Genomic DNA, 22018 nt, shown 5'->3' on the forward strand with positions numbered 1-22018 from the left:
AAGGGCCCAGACAAAATGCACCCCAGTGGGAATTGCATGGTGGTGTCCCTGGGTGGTTGTACAAGCTGCCTGGAAAAGCAGAGGCCATTTGTGTCCTAAAGGCCATTACCATAACTTCTACTGCTCCAACTACACAGAGGATGCACTTTCTGTAATGGCAGCTCTGCTTTAACTAAAGGAAAGAGAGAATCTATTTTATGTAATGGAAGACACAGGAAGTCTAACTGGCATGAGCTTCTCAGATGACCTCTCTATTTTTCATCTGTGATATGAAACCCCTTATTAGAAGTCAACTCCAGGAGCTCAACCTGTGCAAATGTGTCAGAGAAACCATTAGATATTACATATATTATATGAGATCATAAAAAGTGTTCCAGCATCTGTTACTCAAAGATAAATTTTAGCTTATCTTCACAATAGCCATGCCAACTTTATAGAATTTGTATTATACCCATAGGAATCAATGCACTCCTTTATTCTTTCCCCTGTCCAAAGCAGAGTTCAACTCCACTTCAGGGCATGGAATTGCCATTCATACCTGCCACATTAATTTTCTCAAGTGCTACCAGGCTGGGAACAGCGGTGGTGGAGTTGGTCGAGTTTGTTCCTGTGCCGTTGACAACAAGGTTGTCCACCTTCGACTCTAGCTTGCCAATGCGCTGCAAAATGTTATCCAATAACACAGCAAGAGTTTTCTTCAGATCTGTAAAAGAAAGTGCAGAGAATTAAAACATCCTATGGCCTCAGCATATGTGTCTAGCTCTCTCTCACACACACATGCACAAATACTCCTTAACATGGAGAACAAGCTTCATAAATGTGAATGAGGATATAACGTAGTGGTACAGCATTTGCTTAGCACGTGCCAGGCCTCAAGTTTGCTTTCCGGCATGACCAAAAACCAAAACAAAACTTCTCCAATGTTTCTGAAATGGCACAAAAGATCTGTGCAACAAACCACATCTTAGAGATGACAGGGAGCATCTTTAACTGCCTCGCACACTACCACACAAGTGGGTTTCTTGCAGAATGCAAATATTGTAAAGAGTAAAATTGTAAAATTATTTCCAGCTACTAAAATCATTAAAAAAAAAAAAACCACTCATCTTGTTACACAGCATTCTACCCTTGCAGAGTACTGAATTCCTCGTCTTCACAGCACTGTGGTCACTGGCACACAGAGCAGCAACTTGATGCTGCAGCAAGGTCTCAAAGCAGCTTCAGGAGCATGGCCATTGTTATTTTTAGTACTGGGTGTGCGAACATGTCCCGATTTCTTGGAAAAGTGTTTATTTCCGCTGGTTCCATGTGGCAGCACTTAATAAAAGCTACATTTCCAGTTTTCCAGGCATGCTGGTTAGCCCAGAGTTGACTATAATCAAATTTAGGAAAATACTTAAAGACCAGAGTCATCATGTGTTCACAAACATTTATTAAAATAGTACATCCCTGCCACTGTTCTCAATGCTGGGGAGATTCTCTCATGATGCTAATATCTTAGGAGAGGAGCACATTTCTTACACATCTGATGATACATTAAGAAGTTGTGTACTTGGCTGGGCGTGGTGGCACATGCTTATAGTCCTAGTACTTGGGAGGTTGAAACAGGAGGATCACAGGTTTGTGGCCAGTCACAGCAACTCAGTGAGGCCCCCAGCAACTTAGTGAGACCCTGTTTCAAAATAAACAATAAAATAGGGCTGGGGGTGTAGTTCAGAGGTAGAGTCCCCTAGGTCCAATTCCCAGTCACACACACACACACACACACACACACACACACACACAGCACACTTCTCTTTGTATAAATTATAGGAGCAGTGCCTTTGTTCCCGTAGAAGTGGTTTAATATATGTGTACACAACATATTCCACTGGGGTAAAAAGAGATGAACTTAGAACTTTTCTTCTGGAAAATGGTCATCAAAGATAAACTGACTTATATGTGTTAGGAAGGCAGATGGACAGGAGGAGAGCCATCCATGGAAACAGAATTCAGAGCCACTTATGAATTGGGAAAGGGCCAGGGGAAAAGTGCCCAGTGTGGGCAGCAGGGTGTAGAAGAGCCCTGAATTAAGACAAATGGAAAGTGTCACCTTCAATTCTTCTGAGAACAGAGCAAGCTAGCCTCTGAACAGGTGCTCTGATCTTCCCAGGAACTAAACACACACCTGGTCCACTTTCCAACCCAGAAGGCAGCCAATCTACTCAGCCAAGCTGCATCCTGGCCAAGGGAGAAACTCATTAGACCAGAAACACAGATATGTAATTACCATGGCTATTAGTGTTCTTAGTGGTTTACAGATAGCATCATTCAAGCAGACTAAGAACTATAAACAAAAATAAAATCCACATCTTCATTCTGAAAGTCATTAGAAACAAAATCCACATCCTCATCCTGAGAGTCTGTCTTTCTACCCTAAAAATCTGGTTCTTGGCAAAGTCTCCTTTCGCCAAACCTAGATCTCTTCACTACAATAAGGTCTGAGGCAGCTTGTTTTTTTGTTCATTCCAACAAATATCTGAGACCCATTTCTTTGCTGTTCAGTGTGTATCTTATCTACAGGTACTATACTTTCTTTTTAAAAATATTTTATACATCAGGTTGTGTTATTTTCAAAAATGTTTCTGGCTATCCCTCCAGTTAGCTGATTCATAGAGACAGCAGAGGGCCCAGCCTGGAGCATGTCATCTACAAAACAAATTATCCAACCCCCAAGCCATAACTTCACTATCTGGTCCACACATATCAGATAATCATTCCTCTGCCTTAGAATTAGGGGCCAGGCAACTGCTCAGAGCCCAAATTATTCAAAAGAGCCAAAAGATCACTCTCTTCACCCTAACCCACCTTGCCTTACCAAGAAAACCCTAATAAAAGTAGTGCCCTGAACTTTCCCCTCACTCCTGCCTTCTGCCTTCCAACCACCATAGCATCTTCCTGGTGTGACCTGGGATGGTGTGCCATACCTCCTGTTTCTAGAGGTTTGGAGTATGATTTGCTTCCTTTCCCTGAGCCTTTCCTGAGTTCCCTTCCTGTGGCTGCACCCAACTGACCAGTATGTGGGAATCAAAACACAACAAAGCCAGCCCCAGCACAGAGGCAATGGAGTTAAAAGTGTGGCCACAACAGAGATGACTGGAGGGCAACTAATGTTTCCTGAATGCCCATCCTGGGCCACACACATAGATAAGCAGCCCTGTTTTATTCCCATATCCTCCCTGAGAGGTAAATGCAACTGCATTTTACAAAGGAGAAAACTGAGGTTCAGAGACAGTTCCAGTGTGCAGGAGAGAGTCTTTCATCCATCATGTAGAGCCCAGACTATGGAGACAGAGGTTCTGGGTCTGAGTCAGAGATGCCCATTCCTTTTTCCTTATAAGCACAATGGTCATAGGAACAGGTCGCTCTCTTTGGTTTTCTTATGAAGACTCAGTGAGGGCTAGGGATGTAACTTAGTGCTAAGTATCTGCTTAGCATGTGCAAGGCCCGGGGTTCCATCTCCAGTACCAAAACAGAACAGAAAGCCTTAAAGAGTTATGTTTATAAATTATTCCAAACACTACCTGGCACCTAATTTGTAACCACCCATTAAATATATTAATATAACAACCCCCACCATCCTTCCTACAGAAGTCTCTTCTTGGGCGGCACAAAGCTTCATTACTATATCAGAAGGGCCCTGAGATCCCTTCTCTAGGGCTGCATCCCGTGGTCAGCATGACTCAGTGAGTTCCTGGCACATCATTTTTAGCTGGCATGGACAGCAGGAGCCGGTCACCCGCTCGGCTGTCACGGTGTCTACTGCATTAACTGGCCATCCCCAGTTCTGAAGGTTACCAGAGGCCAGCCACGTTGATGGGGACAGCTGTGTCAGAGAGATGGCTGAGCTTGGAGAAGCAACTGTGCCTCAGATGCAGGACATCAATGTCCTCATCTCCACCCTCTCTGCCTGGAGCCCCTAACATGGTCAACTAGATGCTGTGTTAAAACAGCATTTGGCTATTATCAGCCATTGTAGTTAAGCAAACACAAAGCACGGCCTCCTCCTGGCTTCTCAATCCCAGCAGGAAGGACTCTGCAGGCTAGATCAGTCTTGGTTGTGGGGACTTTCCAATGCATCACAGCATGTCTCGTGGCCCTCACTGGCTTCTCCTGCTAAACAACATTAGCAATCCCCAGAAGTGACAATAGAAACTGTCTCCAGATACTGCCAAATACCTCCTGGGGGTGGGGGCAAGATGGCTCCCATTTGGGAGCCCTTAAATTGGCACATTGCCCTACTGCTCCTCTGTGGTGGTATCAAGAGAGAACATGGTGAGGGCCTTACGAACAAGCATGCAGTGCAAATTCCATTCCCAGGGTGAGGGGAGGTGCACACCCCAGAGGAAGCCGCAGTTAGGGAGTGAACAGAAGGCCAGCCAATTCAGAGGAGCTCTCAAGGTTTGGCAATCTTTTCAAACCCTGTTAAAAGGAAATAGGACCCCTGGACAAAGTGCTTGTCTGGTGACAGTCTTTGGTGGAACACTGCCTAGGGAAGACATGAAGTTGCCACATTAACATTTAGCAAGATATTCTTCCCCTATTCTCAAACTCCAGTCTTCTGGGAAATGAGACCTACTAACTCTTATTGATCCCTACCTGCCACCAATAGACCTTCTGTGACTCTGTGACATAATATCAATAAGAAATTAAAGAATCAATGATGGTTAGTATGTTGATGTTCAGCCTCACAACTACCACTCAGTGAGTTCTGTGTGCTAGTCTCTGCGTCTTAAGCACTTTGCATGCTTTAACTCAAGACATTCAAGAAACCCATGGTTATTCCCATTGCCACTTGACAGGCAAGTAAGCTGCAGCGCAGAGAGGCTGAGTACTTTGCCCCAGGCCATGGGGACCCAGGACTCACTCAGAGTCTAGTTCCAGAGCCAGAGCGGCTCTCACCCAGAGTGGCTACCTCTTAAGAACCACCAAGTAGCTGTTGGTCAGCGCGCAATTCTGACCTGCTGCTTACAAACCCACCCTCTGGGATTCTACCACATGCTCTTGTTGAGTCATATCCCAGCCACCCTGTAGGGTCGGGTCAGTGGTAACACTGCCGTGATGACTCCATCACCTTGCCCGTGTCCCTGCTCATGGAAGCTAAGGTTAGCTGGAGATCACCAAATAAAGTCATTAACACACACACACACACACACACACACACACACACACACACACACTGCCTTTCCACATCTCCTGCCTTAAAATGCAGAGAGAATATTGGGCTACCAAAAACCTTGGCCTCTCTAGGCACCTTTGCTGGGTAAGCACATTTTCTCTCCTAATATGAAAAAAATAAATTAAAATAAAAACAGCTCATTTTCAATTCAAGCAGTCATGTGAGTCACCATTTAGGTTCAAGATTAAAGACACTAATGAATTACACAAAGATGAGGATGACAGAAAGCCATCTGTGCATTCTTACCAACTAAGCACCGTGGCTGCCACATTATAGTACTCAATAAGTACCTTTTATATAAGCTAAGAGGTGAATACATGTAACAAATAAACTGTGATCCTTCAGCAAATAGGATAAACTATACCTTCATAGATGAGAAAATTATTTCTCACCTTTGTATTTTAGAGTTAAACCTGCAAAAACTCTCAACGGCTTTATTGTAATTTGAAACAAATAGTATTTTGTTTGTTTTGGTTCTAATGGTAACCCATTTATCTAATGAGGCTGTACACTAAAGAAAATAATTTCAACAGAGTTTAATAAGAAAATGAGAGTAAAAATACTCCTCCAAATTCTAGTTTAATATTTTTATATTTATCATTGCATTTTATAGTTATTATAGCAGTAAAATGTGTCCACAGCAGGATTACAATTTTCAATTACTAATGAGCTTTTAAAATTTTGTTTGTGTTTCAAAGACTTGGCAATAAAAATTTAATCCTAACATTACTACCATAATTCTGCGTTCCTAAAACTCACTGTATGTGATAAAGATGAGATCAAAGACGTTGTAAACATTTAAAGTGCCCCTCTGGGGAAAATGCCCTTTGGTTTCTCTCATGCCTCGAGTTGAGTTCCTTGATCGATGTTGAGAGAGATTACACGGCATTAGAACAGGTGCTCTGAAGCTCCTGGAAGGTCCTTTCCTGGAAGCACTGACACCGAGGGGTGCAAAGCGCTGTCAGGTACTGACCCCACCTTGACCAGGACAGCGAGGGAGACAGCACTGCTAGCCACACTTCCTCCATACCTAGAATCCAAGGCGGTGGGATCTTAGCAGAAACGGGAACCGTACTGGTGGAGGGTCTGCACATCTACCAGCTAATACTGAGAGACTGGGTGGTGAATTTCCTCTATCATCACATTGATCAGTACTTAAGGAATTACCAAGAAGGACTGTTTGGGGTCTGCACTGCCCCCCACCCCATTTTCCCTGGGATTTGCTCCCACAGGAGGGGTCCTCAGCAGGGGTCCTCAGCTGTGCTGTTCTTCAGACTTACTCCTGCAGTCAGTTTCAAGCCCCAAATTCCACACAACATCAGAATCTGCAGGAGTCACCTGTCAGGGCTTGTGGGCAAAGCCAAAGCTGAGATATATTTTCAAGGTGTGGCCACCATCATTCTATGGCTCAAAACCAACTAAGCAATGAGCAAGGACTTGTATCTAAGCTGTCAAAAATAATTCACTTCTGTGTTTGCTTCTAACCAAAATCCCTTTTCACCAGGCTGCCCCAAGAGACAGGGTGTGAACAACAGAGCCACAGAGAGCCTTCACTTGCTGCTTGGGAGAAACTGGCGGAAGACAGGGCGTTAATGAGAAAGGAGAGTGCTAATGAAAAAAGAATTAACCTCAACCCTGTATTTCCAGTGACTGCTAGGAATGTCAAGTTTCATCAATTATATATTCTTAAATTAATTTTAAAATGACCTTTCAACAGAAAGATAATACTGTTATAGCAATGACAAAAATACAGCCCACTCATTATGTACAAGGGCATTCACAGCACTGCTATTTATAAAAGAGTACAGTTTTACTTATCACAGATAAGAACTGGAAACTACTCAAACACCCAACGAAAAGATCAAACTGCACGTCATCCATTCATAAGACAGAAGAAGTCACTGGATTGTAAACTCGGGGAAGGCAGCCACAGGGTCCATCTTGTCAATAGCTATTAATATCAGCGGCTCAACAATACTTCTTGAATGGATGGACAAAAGAGGAAACACATATAGTCATCAAATCACCAAGTGGCACGAGGGTATAACAAAGGTGAGTTTTTAGAGCTATAAATGAAATGTGATCTTAATTTTTTATTATTTATTTATTTATTTTGGTGGTACTGGGGTTCCTGGAAACCCTTCTACCTCCAGGCTACACGCCCAGACCTATGTTTATACTTTTTAAATTTGGAAACAGGGTCTCTTAAGCCAGCGCGGGTGGCTTAGAATCTGCGCGATCCTCTTGTCTCTGCCTCCCAAGCGCGGGGATTACAAGCATGCGCCACCACACCCGGCCTGATCTTAATTTTTTAAAAGGTCCCATATATAGCACTAGTGATTGAATTCATGGGCATGCAACCTCCAAGCTATATCCCCACCCCTTTTTATTTTTTATTTTTAAACAAGATCTCACTAAATTTCTGAAGGTCTCACTAAATTGCTGGGGCTGGCCTTAAACCTGTGATCCTCCTGTCTCAGCTTCCCAAAGTACTGGGATTACCTACCATGTCTTACCCAAAATTTTATTAGTGGTTAAGATCTGGGTATGAGGGTAAGATTTTTTAAATTATATTTTATACTTCCTAATATGCTCTCAATTTTATAAAAACTTTACTTTCAAAGTCATATAGGAATGAAAATCTATTTGTGTGTGTGTGTGCCCAAAGTATTGGAAACTGAACCTAGGAGCATTCTATTTCTGAGCTATATCCCCAGCCCTTTAATGTTTTGTTTTGTTTTGTTTTGTTTTGTTTTGTTTGAAACAGGGTCTCAATAGGTTACTGTGCTGGCCTTGAACCTGCAATCTTCATTCATTAGCCTCCCAGGTACTGAGATAACAGGTGTACCCTGCCATACCTGGCTATGAAAAGCTATTTTAAACATATAGACAGTACTCTCAAAATTCAAGATTTCTGGCCACAAGTACCTTCATATCAGGTAAGACAACTCCTCCAGAAACAGTTTAATGATGCCCGTTGCCTTTTTCAATTGAATTTTAAAGCTACTTGGTGGAGAAAGGCCTGTGTGTGAACTGACAAAGGTGCCCATCACCCTGCACTTGGCACCGGCTGCAGAGCCCGAACACAGAGGGTACTGAGCCATCATCACAAAAGTGAAAGAGCAGCTCAGGCCATCAATATCCTTGACCATCATTCCCTCCTGGGTGAGAACTATGAATTCATGCTTCAGTCAGAACCTCCCCCTGGAGCGAATGCTATCCCTAGGGTGCTGCAAGGGTGTCAGTATTTTAAGGGACTTTCTAGACAGCAGAATCTGGGAAAATAAAATCAAATATAGGCCTGTAGAAGATATCAAATGTTTCATGGAATCAGTAAATAAGGCTGAATGAAGTTATTGGGTTATTCTCTGAATTTTCCTAACACCTTGCTAGCCACCTGGAACAGGAATCATTCATTTTGGTGCTTGTTTGCAAAGAGACAAAGACTCACAGGGTCTGGGAAGTCAACATGACTGCAGGACCACATCTTCCATCAAGACACCAGCCCATATTGAATACATGACCACCAACAATCATCCAAGAACCAACAAAGATCAAAAAGGTGAAAGTGACATACATGCACACATGCTGATAAAAGTATAAAAATTAAAAAATATATAAAATAATTTTAAAAATTTATAAACAACAACAAAAGACCCAAAGTTGAAGCTGCATGGCCCAACTTCTCTACAGCCTGCAAAAGAAATTCTTCTCTCTTGAACATGACAATGACAATCACACCTTCTTGTTTAGGATGGGGGTGGCCAACCTGCATACCTCTGGACTCATCTGGTGTGGCTCTGTTCCTTTTAATGCAAAGGACATCTGCACAAACAGGTTCCCAAAATCCTTGCCTTCAAATGTCTATATCAATAGCTTTGGTTGATAGTAACAGATGCAGGTATACCCAGGCCAGGTTAGTGATAATAGCAACAAATGCCCTTCACTAACCTAAGTGCTTAAATAAACTATGTCCCCTATGGTTCCTACAACAGTCCTACAAGGTAAGTGATATTATATCCCCTAATTCATAAAAGAGGAAGGAGTATTTAGAAAGATCAGCGACTTGCTCAGGCACCCACATCTACTGTGGAACATGTTCTCCCTGCCCCCACTGTCCCTCCTGACCATCCAGAATAAACAATTCCCGTGTCAGGAGCATGCATAATCACTACTCGGATCCTCCTGGATGTGGTGTCTTCAGGGAATTCCTTCCATTTCCTGCTTCACTAAAGACATTACCAGGATTCTCAAATTAGTCCCAGCTGTAACTGTACCACACAGATAGACATGGCGTCCTGGGGCCAGGGGGAGATTGTTCATTCACGGTTCCTACTATGAACCAGGCAGGATGTGCCAAGGTCCAGGACAGAGTGGGGAGCAAAATGCATCTCAGTCCCCACTGTTTGGTGCTTCCATCCTAAATGGAGGAAGGGGGAGATGAGGGCACATACAGTAATTATGTGCTGCTAAACTGCTCGAGTGATGGAGGCACTGGGTCAGGCAGAGGTCTAGGAAACACAGAACAAGAGAAGAGAAAGGTGGAGGGAAGAAGATGCAGAGGCTAGGACAGGGAAACACCCAGGTGTGGCTGGGCACCAAGGCCATTGTGAGAAGGCACAAGCTCTTCAAGTACCATAGAGGCAACAAGAAGGCCTGCCCAGCAGGTTCTCAAAGGAACATTATGAGAGAGCTGGGAAGAGAGAGGAGAGGGTGGTGCTGAGCCACAGCCACCAAGCAGAGGGGACCCTGCCAAGCCCGAGACACAGAGGCCAGGCACTTGTGGCACAAAATAAATAGCCTTCTTGAAGGGGAGGATGAACCAACCCTGTGCTCCAATTTGACTCCTGTTGCAAACACCCCACGGTCTCCTCAGACCTCTGACCTGCCAGGCGAGCTGGTGAGCTGGGCCCAGCTTGCATGGGGAAGTGGAGGGCTGAGCCTGCACCGCAGCATAACTGAGAAAGCCCCAAAGGGGCCCATTTTTAGTTTCCAAGCTTTCTAAGGCAGAAACCCTTCCATTATTCACACCAGCCACGTCACTCTAAAGTAGCCGAGGTCTCCTCAGACACGCTCACCAGCTGGGCTATTTTTTCCCCTGCCAACCAGCTTGGCCTATTTTTTCCCCAAGAACAGTGTATTTTTCCTCAGAGGAGGAAATTTCTGCTTTGGCAATGGTGGTTTTCCACACTATCCCACAAAAATTCCCAGCCCTCCCCAAAAAGAGCCTCGATCCTATTGGTAGGAACAGAGGCAAAAAGAAAAAAGTGAACTAAAAAAACAAACCTTTTCTAGGCTTTTAACTGATGAAATCCAACATACTCTCCCACCCCCATAGGTGGGGGAAGACTCAGTAAAGCTCTTGTCAATCTCAGAACATCATCTTGAGTCCACAACACAGAGAAGCTAGTACCCTCTCGGATGAACCTCTCGCGCACTACCAGGGGCCAATGTCTTAAACATAAGTGTCCAAGCCTATAGCAGTCACCTCTCTACCACGCTCTGTAACCTGTAACCAAAGCCCTACACTGATTCTCACCACAGCCAGGTGCCTCCTTAAGGAAATGGGAAGCAATTCCATCCTCGTTACCTTCCTGACTCCCACAGAGGTGGCAGTGGCCACAGCAAAGCCAAGGCCAAGTGCACTCGTCACGCCCCTTGCCCTCCCGCGCCCCTGCCCGCCTCTGAGACCTCACCACCTTCCAACTCTGCTTCCTGCTCACCCAAAGGCACATGCCAGCCTCAGGGCCTGGTACACACTGTGCCTTCTGCTGGGTATGCTCTGCCTTGACCTCTCTCCTCCTACTCCGCCCAGTTGTTTCTTTGGCAGAGTAGCCCCTTGGGTCCTTCCTTATTACATTCATCCTCTCTGTCATTTTTCTTCAAGGAATTTATTGCTATCTACTATTCTCCTGTTCATCATTGCTCTCCTCCCCAGAGAGTATAGCATCCCCCAAAACAAAGTCATATTGTCCCTCTCTGTTTCCTGTTGGAGGCACAGAATGTAGACAGCAGTGGGTCCACATCAGCCAACACAGACATTTCCTCAAGTACCAGCCTTAAAGGATATGAGCCAATCAAGGGACAATCTACGTCCAACATGCCCAAGGAGCCAGGAGGTGGGCAGAAGGTAGAAAAGAGCAGGCTGTGGAGCCTCAAGGGTGAGGAGCCAAGAAGCAGGCAAGTGGGATATGGGTGGGAGGAACAGAGAGAAGCAGGTGCCCACAGCAGTTCACCGGACCTGATGACCTTGCCAGGGTAGCACCTCAGTGTCCAGAAAAGACGTGAAATGTGACAGGATTAACAAGGTGCAAATGGACCACGAGAGGGAACCTCACAAGGCCTCAGGTTTCCATTACTATTCCTTAGAGAACAGGCCTGCCCTTTTAGATAAAAGGTGATCACTAAAGGATCAGAATTGGGGCCAAGCCGTCAGAGACTGATCAATTCACTTCAGAAACAAGAATGCCATTGACTTGGTGAGTGGCACCATCCGTGACACGATTCCCACGATGCCCTGACTGGCCCATTTCTGCCGTGCTGGCCAGGGAAATGCAGAAAAGGAAGGGCTGCAGAGAGCTTGGGCCTCAACTGTGGTTCAGTTGGGGACAAGAACTAATACACTCTTCTCTGGATTCACAGGGAAATATACAGGAATGCCTGGGAGACCTTCCAACAGAAACTTTGGTTTGCCAAATCTCTAAAGAAAGTTATAAATTTCTTTACAAATCATCAGAATGAGGATGGTGAGGAAGGGGAGAGTTTCTCTTTGAAATTTCTACAGATATCCTTCTCAGTAAACCCATCATAAGTTGAAAATAGACTTAGTTGCAAATGCATTTAATACACCTCATCTACTAGGTATTGTAGCTTAGCTTAGCTTCCCTTAAATGTGATCAGAACACTTCCAGAGGAGCATTTCCAGAGGGGAGAGCTCTGTGTTTGGATGTGTGCATTACGAAGGTATGTGGTGTGAATCCAAACATAGAGAGATGAAAGAGTCTTAAGATATAAGCGCGCGCATGTGCACACGTGCACACACACATACTCCTGTAAGAAAGATTCACCCAGAGACATTCTGAGTGAGTTTGACAGTTTTCATAAAGGACCAGTCATAAATTATATTTTAGGTTTTGCAGTCCCTGTGACAGTAATGCATAAACAAATGGGCATGGCTGTGTTCTAATAAACTTCCTTTACAAAACCAGGTAGCATGGAGGATTTGGCCTGCAAGCCATAGGTCACTGACTCTGCCTTGGACCATGGGAATCCTGGGAAACTGTTGGGTCAATGAGAAAATGATCAGATGAGTATTTAGAATGACTTATTGTGGCTGCTGAGTGACAAATTCAGAATGTTTGAGATGTTCTATGAAATAATTACTGGTATGACCATGTTTCTCTGTTACTGCATTTGTTATAAATAAGTATAGTGGCTATGTTCCAATAAAGTTTTATTTATATCAACTAGCAGCACTCTGAATTTGGCACATGGACCACACTCTCTAGCCAATCTGAAATAACAACCACCACTTACCTGCTTGAGAACATTCTTAAGAACATGGGTGAGGTTGTGTTTGCTGGGGAGGGCGGGCATTATAATCTTGTATCTGAGGACATTTTTGCATGTCACAACTAGATGTGCTACTGGCATCTGGTGCTAAAATCTTATCATGCATGTATAACCTCCCACAACAAAGATACATCCAGCCCAGAATATCAGTAGTAATGGATGAGAAAGCCTGTCTTAGCGGGATCTCAACAGGATGATCCCAAATATTTCAAGCACATACACACTTCAGTCCAATTAAATTTCAGAAATTCAGCTGCAAAGACTTCTCTGATTGATATGTCAAGCTGACCTAATGAGAAACACTAGCAATATGAGTTAGACTTGCTGATGAGGCCATTTGCCTCTTTGCTGTTTTTAAGAAAAAGATGAATTGCTTTGCCAAGATTCATCTATAAAAGGAGCAGGTTGGAATAAATAATCCCTACAGTGTCTGTGAGATGCAAAGTCCTATGATTACCAGCATGCAAGGTAGTTAAAATTCTAACAGATTACTTTCTAGGTTTTGATAACTTTTTAAAAAGCATAACCTTTCTGTAGGGCTGAAGGCTAAGACCAGATCATTGTATTTTAGAATGTGAAGGAAGCCTCCTTCTGAGATAGTTAGAAACAGAAGAAATAAAAAGACCCAAGACAGTTAGTGAAATTGAAAGTCTGTACATGTGCCACTCACACGCCCACATGGCTCCTTCCTGCCCATGGAAGAGGTTTAACAGACCGAGATAAACAGGAGGAGGAAGTTACTGCTGAGCGATTCTCCTCTTCCTCCAAAGGTAGAACAATGACTACAAAACCCAGAAACTGTAAAACACTGTCTGTCATCTGTCATGTTGGCAATACCAATGGCAACAAATTTGATTTATTTTATTTTATTACTTTATGGTTCTAGGGATTGAACTCAGGGGACTTTTGCCTCTGAGCTACATCTCCAGCCCTATTTTTTTATTTTTATTTTTAACAAGGTACTGCTAGGTTGATGAGTCTCACTACTTGCTGAAGTTGTCTGCGAACCAATGATCCGACCGTCTCAGCCTCCCAAGTACTGGGATTACAGGCATGTGCCACCATGCCTGGCCTGCTTTATTCTTTTTCTGGTGGTTACTACTCTGGAAGTGTTATAGAAGATGTAAGTCAGTGAGTAACTTAAATGTATGTAGCCTAAAACTACCGCATTGTCTTCAGCATGGGGTCCTGAAACAGATCCTTACTTATTTTTTTTAACCTACCAAATTTTAAATGTTGTCATTTTATCTACTCACACTACAAGCTAATACTTATGGACACTACCAAGTCTTGAAGAAATACAATAAAAGCAGATAGTATGAATGCTCAAGTGCAAGCATTGAAAAAGAATGTCCACATTGTTCCTCCAAGTCACCATCTTCTCCTTATAAGTATATATCATGTAACCAAGTTTCCAGGAGAAAAAATTATATGTAAAATTGAGTGTGATTTCCTGTGTCTGAACTCAATCGGAATGTAACTGAGCCTACTGCTACATGTTTTCAGGAATCATCATTTGAATGCTATATACTTGGGTTTCTTGATTGGGTCGCAAAGCAAAAGGCCAACCTTCCTCTACCTCACCCAACGCTACCCTATGTTAAATCCCAAATGCTGAGACCACTGAAGCCTTGGTTCAGTGTCACTGAATAGCAGTAACAGGTCACCCTCTACACACCCTGGCTGTTCTGGGTTCTTAGTGTCCACAGGACAACTGGGATATGGATTCTCCCAAAAAGTATGGTTCTGATTTCATTTGCAATTTTTGTTTCATATATATGTGTATATTTTCACACAAACACACTTAAAATATTAGAAAGACATATACTTAGTGTTAAATATGGATACTGTCTGGAGAAGTAGACTAATGTGTGAGTTTTCTCTTTTTTTTTTTCCTTGTCTGTGTATTCCAACATTTTCTATATTAGGCATTACTTTTGTTAAAAGAAAAGATATATTCCATATGTTTTTTTTTTAATTCTAGTCTGTACTTCTCAAAAAGGATTTAAGGCACCTAAAACTAAGCAATTGGTACAAAAAGATTTCTTGCAAAGTGAGAGCAGTTGCAAGAAAAGAGAACAGTCAAATCCGAAAAGGGCAGAGGAAAGAACTATCAGGGAGCACTAAGTTCCAGCACCCTGGGTGATGCCTGGGGGAGGCACGCATTTGGCTCCGAGCAGACTGACATTCAAAAACACATTCCTCCCCATCCTCCTCACCTCACCCCCACTGACCCTAATTAAGCTTTGTTTAGGGATAGATAATGATAGTGATTTTTGGCATTCCCTGAACACACTCCCATTGGTGTCCACAGCATCCAGAAATGTGTTGAGGAAGAGAAGCTGGCTAAAAACAAACCAAACAGTGTGTGTTAACTGTGCTGCCCATTGCTCCTGGAAGATGTGGAAGAGCTTGGAACCTCCCAGAGGGCACTGCTTTAACTTTCTAGAAGTGCCCCTCTGTGTACAATTCACTGCCCAGAAAGGCTGTGGTGAGGGATAATATCAAATCCAGGGTAAGCTCAAGTTTGCGAGCCTCTCGGATTCTTTCAAGGCCAAGGCATGCTGAAAGGAGACCTCCACCTCCCCCAGGTCACAGCACTTACCATAAGCCGTCATGACGCCAGCATATGGCCCGTCCACCACATTTCTGTTTTCTTCTGCCAGTGCCTTGATATACCTTTTGCTGAGGTCCAGGATCTGCTCCCGCAGCATGGAGCTGCTTTCAGGCTGAGTTCGCTGCTGGATGGTAAAATGTAGAAGCATCATCCCCCAAATGAAGCCAAAAGTCACCAGGAAAAAGCCCAGCTTCTGAGACGACAGCTTCCAGGGAGTGAAGAGAGCCATTGCTCTCCAGCAACGTCACCTGCCCTTGGCTCTCAGCACATAGAAGGTAGACACGAGTTCATGGTGTAGGCTGGGTCTGCAGGTCTGCGGGTCTCACTCTGGCTCCTGCGTCAGCCGATTTCCTCTCCTTGCTTCCATTCTGTTGTGAAGGAGGAGGCAAGTTAGTAAAGGAGTCGTGGGAAGTACAGCAAAATAAACCAGAAGCCACGATTTCACTACATCAAATGCCAACTTCCCTTTTTCTTTTTTTTAACCTGTTCAGTATCTTGGGTTACAATTTGAAATGCGCAAGCTGAGGGGAAATCTGGCGAGGTGACAGAAGCTGTATGAACACGGACGGGGAAGTGTCTAGTCTATTAACAGGTGTAGAGTGGGGCTGCTCCCATCTGGACCAAGTTCAAAACAGGAAGCTTGTTTTGCAAGGTGGGGAGGAGATGGAAGCATTTTCTGCTGCATGTCAGCAAAAATCTAAGCAGAGGGGTGGCGTCATATCACCATCGGGCACTTTGTGTGGCTGTAACTTGAGCTCACAAAGTCATTATTATTTGCTTTGGGCAAGGATTAGAGCATGCAGATGGAGGGGCCAGCAGGAAAGTAGATCCTTCTCAGGGGTACATGATCAGACAGGGGAGCAGGCCCCTATCTTATTTAAGCATGGCCAGCTTTCTTAATCAGTGTTCAGAGATGAGAAATATCTTTCCAGGGGGTACCAGGTAGCCTCTCCCAGAGATATCAGAAGCGAGGCCAGTGGTCTTTTTGTTCTAGCCTGTTTTGGGGGAGCAGTGCTGGGGAAGGAACCCAGGACCTTGAACATGATAAGCACATGCTTCACCCCAGTGCCTTTTGCTCAAGCAAAAGCTGTGGTCACAGCTCCCTTGCACACTGCAGCATGGGAAACATGAAGTGCCAGGCTATCTGCTTTTGTGTGGTTCTCACTTTCACTCCCGACATGAGGCAAAGTGAAAAGTTAAAGGGCAGAGTTTCAACACTAAGGCAGTCAGATCCCTTGTGATACCAGCACAGGCTGGCCCAGTGTTCTCATAGGGCCTCAGCACAGGTTGCAAATAGGTTACCAGCAGGCCCAGATATTTGCCTCTTTGGCCACAGTCCTGGGTTCAAGAACCAGCCAAATAACCAAAGTGCCACTTGAGGGAGAGACTGAGCCATGATCCCTGCAAGGGACTAACCCAGGAGGTATTCAGAGTGTGCACTGATTTAATTAAAAGGTTTTTGCTTCATAAGCAGCTGAAGAGGAAATGGCAGCAGGATCTTGGAGTAACTAGCTTAAAGAGGATGCAATGCAGTAGATCTCTGTTATTCTGCCTTTCAATGCCTCTGCCTTGCCTACAAACAGAATATTCCGTAGTGGATACCTCTACTAATAATAGTAAATGATAAATAAGTTCTAGCTATATCCCAGACATTGTGACAAATGGTATGTGTGTGCACACACACATGCACATGCCTTAAATCACTGGATCCTATGCTAAGAAGTATTAATATTAACAACTTCCATTTATGATAAACAAATGAAATGAGAAAATAAAAGTACAGAGAAATTACTTAGCAAAGGTCTGCCAGCTAGGTGGCCAAAAAAGGATAACATAAAGATGGCCCCACAGGTCAATAAACTGTGTCCAGCATTCCTCTCACCATCCCTGTGCCCTCTCTGGCCTCTCTAAGGCCAAGAATGATGTGTATATGCACAAAAGGGTATGGGATCTGGGCATGCACACGTATAATATCAGTACTTGGGTAGCTGAGACAGGAGGGCTGCAAGTTTGAGGTCAGTAAGTGGCAACTTACTGAGACCCTGTTTCAAAAAAAAAAAAAATAGAAAGAACTGGGGATATAATTCAGTGTTAGACTATTGCTGGATTAAATCCCTAGTACCAAACAAAATTGGAAAGCAACAATGAAGAATATGGAATAGAGATGCTATGAAATGCAGAAACATATGTTCTCTGGACTTTTAAAGATGTACAAACATTTGCTCTCTGGACTTTTAAAGATGTACAAACCTCTGGATTCTAGGCCAGTGTAATGGTTTCAATGTAAAGTGTCTCTCTAGCCCTCACAGAAACAAAATGGCAATGTTGGAAGCAGAGCTTGGTCGCTAAAAAGGGTCTCTCGGGGATGGCCTTGGGGATTATGTGGTTCTTCTCCTCCCCTTGCTCACACTGTTTTCAGCCTTCATGATGTGAGAGTAGAGCTTTGACTGTGTGCATGCCTTCTCTGTCTGTCTCTCACTGCTCTCCACCACCATGCCTTGAGCTCCACAGACCTGGCCTCTCATGAACTAAACCCTCAAATCTCTAAACACTGAGCAAATAAGTCTTCCTTTCTCTACATTGTGTGGTTGGCCATTTTGGATTATGTCAGTGAGAATGTTGACAGGGACAGCCAGTGTGGTCCCTAAACTCAGCAAGAACTGAGTGACTAGTGAGAAATGCATAATCCTAGGCCCCACTCAGACCTATTGAGTCAGCAACTCTGAGGGTGGGCCCAGAAGCCTGTGCATTAAGAAGCCCCCCAGGTGAGTCTGATGCTCAACTTCAGAGCCCCTGATCCACAAAGCCAGAGTCCAAGTGTATGCATTCCATCACTGGACAATACCACAGGGCCAATGAAGTTAGGCTCACACTCCATCGTACACTATTTATAACATATGTCTATCCCATTGCACCCTACACACCTTCTGCTCTGCTGCTCATCTCCATAAACCTGCATCCTTCTCTAGGAAGCTCCCATCTTCACTCAAGCTGTTCCTTCCATCTGGCTGGCCTGGTCCACTTCATCATACTGACAATCCAAATCCAGCCTCTCTCCCATCTCAAACCCACCTGTTTCAGACTGTGATCCCTCCTGCTCTAGCCTATCGTACTCCCTTTCCAGTGTGAAGTCTTGAAACTTGTGTCTATTTTTTTGGATCATTTATCAGGCATCATGTGGGTACTAACTACAGTCTGGATCTTGAATATCCCCAAATGTCTTGAAGGCTTAGTCCCCAGGCTGTGGCACCAATGGAGGTAATAGAACCTTTAGGAGGTTGTGCCGAGAGAAAGAGAGCTGGGTCACTTGGAACATGACTTTAAAGGGGTTATTGGGACACTGCTCCCTTCTCCTTTCTCCCCTTTTTTGCTTCCTGGCCTTCGTGAGGCCAACAGACCTCCATGGCTATGTGCTCCCACCACGATGCACCACGTTGCCATAGGAGCAAAAACCAGGGGCCAACCAATCATGGACTGAAACTTCCCAAGCTCTAAGACTTTCTTCTTTATGACCTTATTGCCTTGAGTATTTTGTCACAGTGATGCAAAGCTAACACAAAGGGAGCTCATGACATCAAGGGACCACCTACACCAAAGAAACACACACAGGTAGATGCTCCACCACTCACACTGGGGTTATGTCCTAATAAATCTATCATAAGTTGAAAATATCATTAGGTTGAAATGCATTTAATACATCTAACCTACCAAACATCCATTTGGCCCAGCCTATCTTCATCACTCTCAGAACACTCAAATTTGCCTGTAGGTCGGTAAAATTATCCAACACAAAGTCTATTTTACCATAAAGTGTTGAATATCTCATGAAATTTATTGAATACTGCACTGAAATTGAAAAACCAGAATGGTTCTACGGGTAGGCTTTCACAGTATACTAAAGCCAATAAATCCTAATTCAAACCATCTGAAATTGAGGAACATCTATACCTAACTTCTCAGAGAAAGACACTGACCTCATAAGCCAAAGCATGTGTCGAGTTAATGAACTTGACATGGGGGCCATGGCACCACATTCTACCCTTCTACACAGTAGCCAAATGAATAGCAGCCTCCCTCTTCCCTTCCTCCACATGTTCTACAAGTATGTATGAGCTGAGCACCTGTGCTCTCAGGCCCTGGGGACTGAACTGTTAGCGAGATGGAGACCCCACCCTAGGAGGCTGACACTTTGAAAGCCATTCCTCTAATTGGGCATTGGCCCTGGTTCCTTAGGAAGTGGCTGCACTTCCTTTTTGATAATCTGTAATCACTAGTCACCCCTGGACTGACAGAATTTTCCCAGTGCAAGTAGATGTGGTGTCAAACCAAGAAAAACAGTTTTCAGGTGATGTTCTTTGATTGTTTAGGACAGAATGCCAACTGCTGACAGGAACGACCCGCCAACTTTCAGCCAGCTTTCGCTTCACCCGCCAACTTGTGCTCCACTTCCTCACTGAACCTTATTAAAGAGGCCATGGAAAGGCAGGAACTGGAGAAAGGCTTTGTTAGGAAGATGGAAGGCTTCTAATCTTTCCCTTGTGGAGTGGGGGTCAGATCCATCCTGAGGGTCCATCCAAAGGGGAAGATGACTCAAACACCAACCTAGGTGGAATCATTATAGCTCAGAGATATGCAAATCTTGTAATGAAAACCCCTAGTTATAAAGAGTTCAGAGTACTTGAGGAACCAGATTTTAAGTGACTATAAAACTGCCGGGAATGTTCTTTTCTCTGGTGAAGTGTGAAGTGTGAAATAACAGAAACTATTGGCATACCCAAGCACTTATAGTGCATCGCATTATAATTCATCTCTATGATGCCTACTAAGACAGAATTATAAGACTTTTCAAAAGCTCTATTCAGCAGACACCCCTGTCTCCCATAGTAGCAGGGGAATAACATGGAGGACTGAAACCAACCATTCACACATAGTGTTTTGGTGCCAAAAAATAAGACTCAATAATGATCATCAATAACAAACACACATTATTGGAGAGGCCTTAGACCATCAACAGCAATCAAGAAGCAGTCTCTCCAACTAAGAATCTGCCTGCCTCCAGACTTAGCAGATGGGTCCTCTAGCTAAGTGGATCAAGAGTCATAAAAAGTAAGTCTCAGAAGACTTTGTTGCTAACCAGAGTAATGACAGCCCAGGGCCATAACTTCAACAAGCCACCTTGAAACAGGGTTTACCCCAAGTCGGCTTCAATATTAATCACCGTGCTCTGTAGCCCCTGGGCCTCTTGCTTCCTAACAGAGCAGCATTTGCATACCTCTGTTGCTCCCGCTCACTCCCTAGCACAATCTAGTCTGGTGTCCACCTTGCCAAAAGTTCCAGAGCACTGCAAGCATCCCCAGAGATGTTTCAGAAATTTCACAAGGGTTTCCATTACATTAGGTTATTATCCTCTTTCGTTTAAAATACATGCTTTTCAAAAATGCTGCTAAAAATGTTTCACGTGCCAAATCTTAACACACTGGACATAATATATATGTATCAATTAATTCTGTAGAAAGTCAGAGTAAACTTCCTTGGCTACCTCTGTACATGAGCTTGAACTCTGAATTTCTATGCTACTGTTTAGGAAATACTCAGCAGTGTCTTCACACACACACACACACACACACACCACACACACACACACACGCGCGCGCGCGAACACACGCACATGAGTGTAGGGAGAGCTGGGATAGAATCCAGGGACTCATTCACGATAGGCAAGTGCTCCCGCACTGAGCTATTCCTCTGGTTATTTCCTGTTTAAAATTTAAGCCCACATAGGCCGGGCGTGGTGGCACACATGTGTAATCCCCACGCTTGGGAGGCAGAGACAGGAGGATCGCGCAGGTTTGAAGCCAGCCGCACGCGCTGGCTTAGGAGACCCTGTTTCCAAATAAAAATGTAAAAATAGGTCTGGGAGTGTAGCCCAGAGGTAGAAGGGCTTCCAGGAACCCCAGTACCACCAAAAAAAAAAAAGAAAGAAAGAAAGAAAGAAAGAAAGAAAGAAAGAAAGAAAGAAAGAAAGAAAGAAAGAAAGAAGAAGAAGAAAGAAAATTTAAGCCCACATATCTATCATATCTATTCATATAAAACTATACAGCAAAGAATGCTACCTTAATATAGTACTAGGTGAGGTTCAGTCATGCATTGTAGAAGCTTCTTGCCTGATTCCATACCACAAGAGGTGACAGATATCTTTGGATGTTATTGACTCAACTTTGAAATAATTTCTACTTTTCTTTTCAGTCTCTATCAATTTATATTAACAGCCACTTAGAAAACTTGGCAAACTGTTTCTAAAAGCGGCAGCTATTCCACTGATAAGCAGTAGAATAAGGGATTTCACTCCACAAAATCAAAACATGGTGAGAAATCAACTGCATGCTAACCTGGTCAACTTAAAATAAAATATGATTAAATGTATAGAAAACTTTTAGATAGACTTGGAGAACTACAACTGATTTTGCCACAGGAAATAATCATCAAATATGAACCCACAATTCACAGAGGAAGACACTGAGGTCTAGGAAATGACATGTTTTCCAGTTAGTCAGAATCAAACCAATACTACGTCCTGCCCCCAATACTATGTGGTCTCGGCCAAACCAGGC

General features: G+C 43.8%; 1 protein-coding gene across 1 annotated transcript in view; it reads right to left on the bottom strand.

The window, feature by feature from the left end:
- Positions 1–15636, bottom strand: part of MGAT5 (alpha-1,6-mannosylglycoprotein 6-beta-N-acetylglucosaminyltransferase) — a gene marked incomplete at both ends in the record, with an annotated part of 233475 nt that extends 217839 nt beyond the window's left edge. The window contains 2 exons of the mRNA XM_080689223.1: positions 539–703; positions 15396–15636. Of these exons, the coding sequence (XP_080545349.1) occupies positions 539–703; positions 15396–15636 (406 nt within the window). The remainder of the gene's footprint in view (positions 1–538; positions 704–15395) is intronic.
- Positions 15637–22018: the final 6382 nt, after the last annotated feature.

This window comes from Muscardinus avellanarius (genome assembly GCF_963383645.1).
Source record: "Muscardinus avellanarius genome assembly, chromosome: 2".
Classification (NCBI taxonomy): domain Eukaryota; kingdom Metazoa; phylum Chordata; class Mammalia; order Rodentia; family Gliridae; genus Muscardinus; species Muscardinus avellanarius.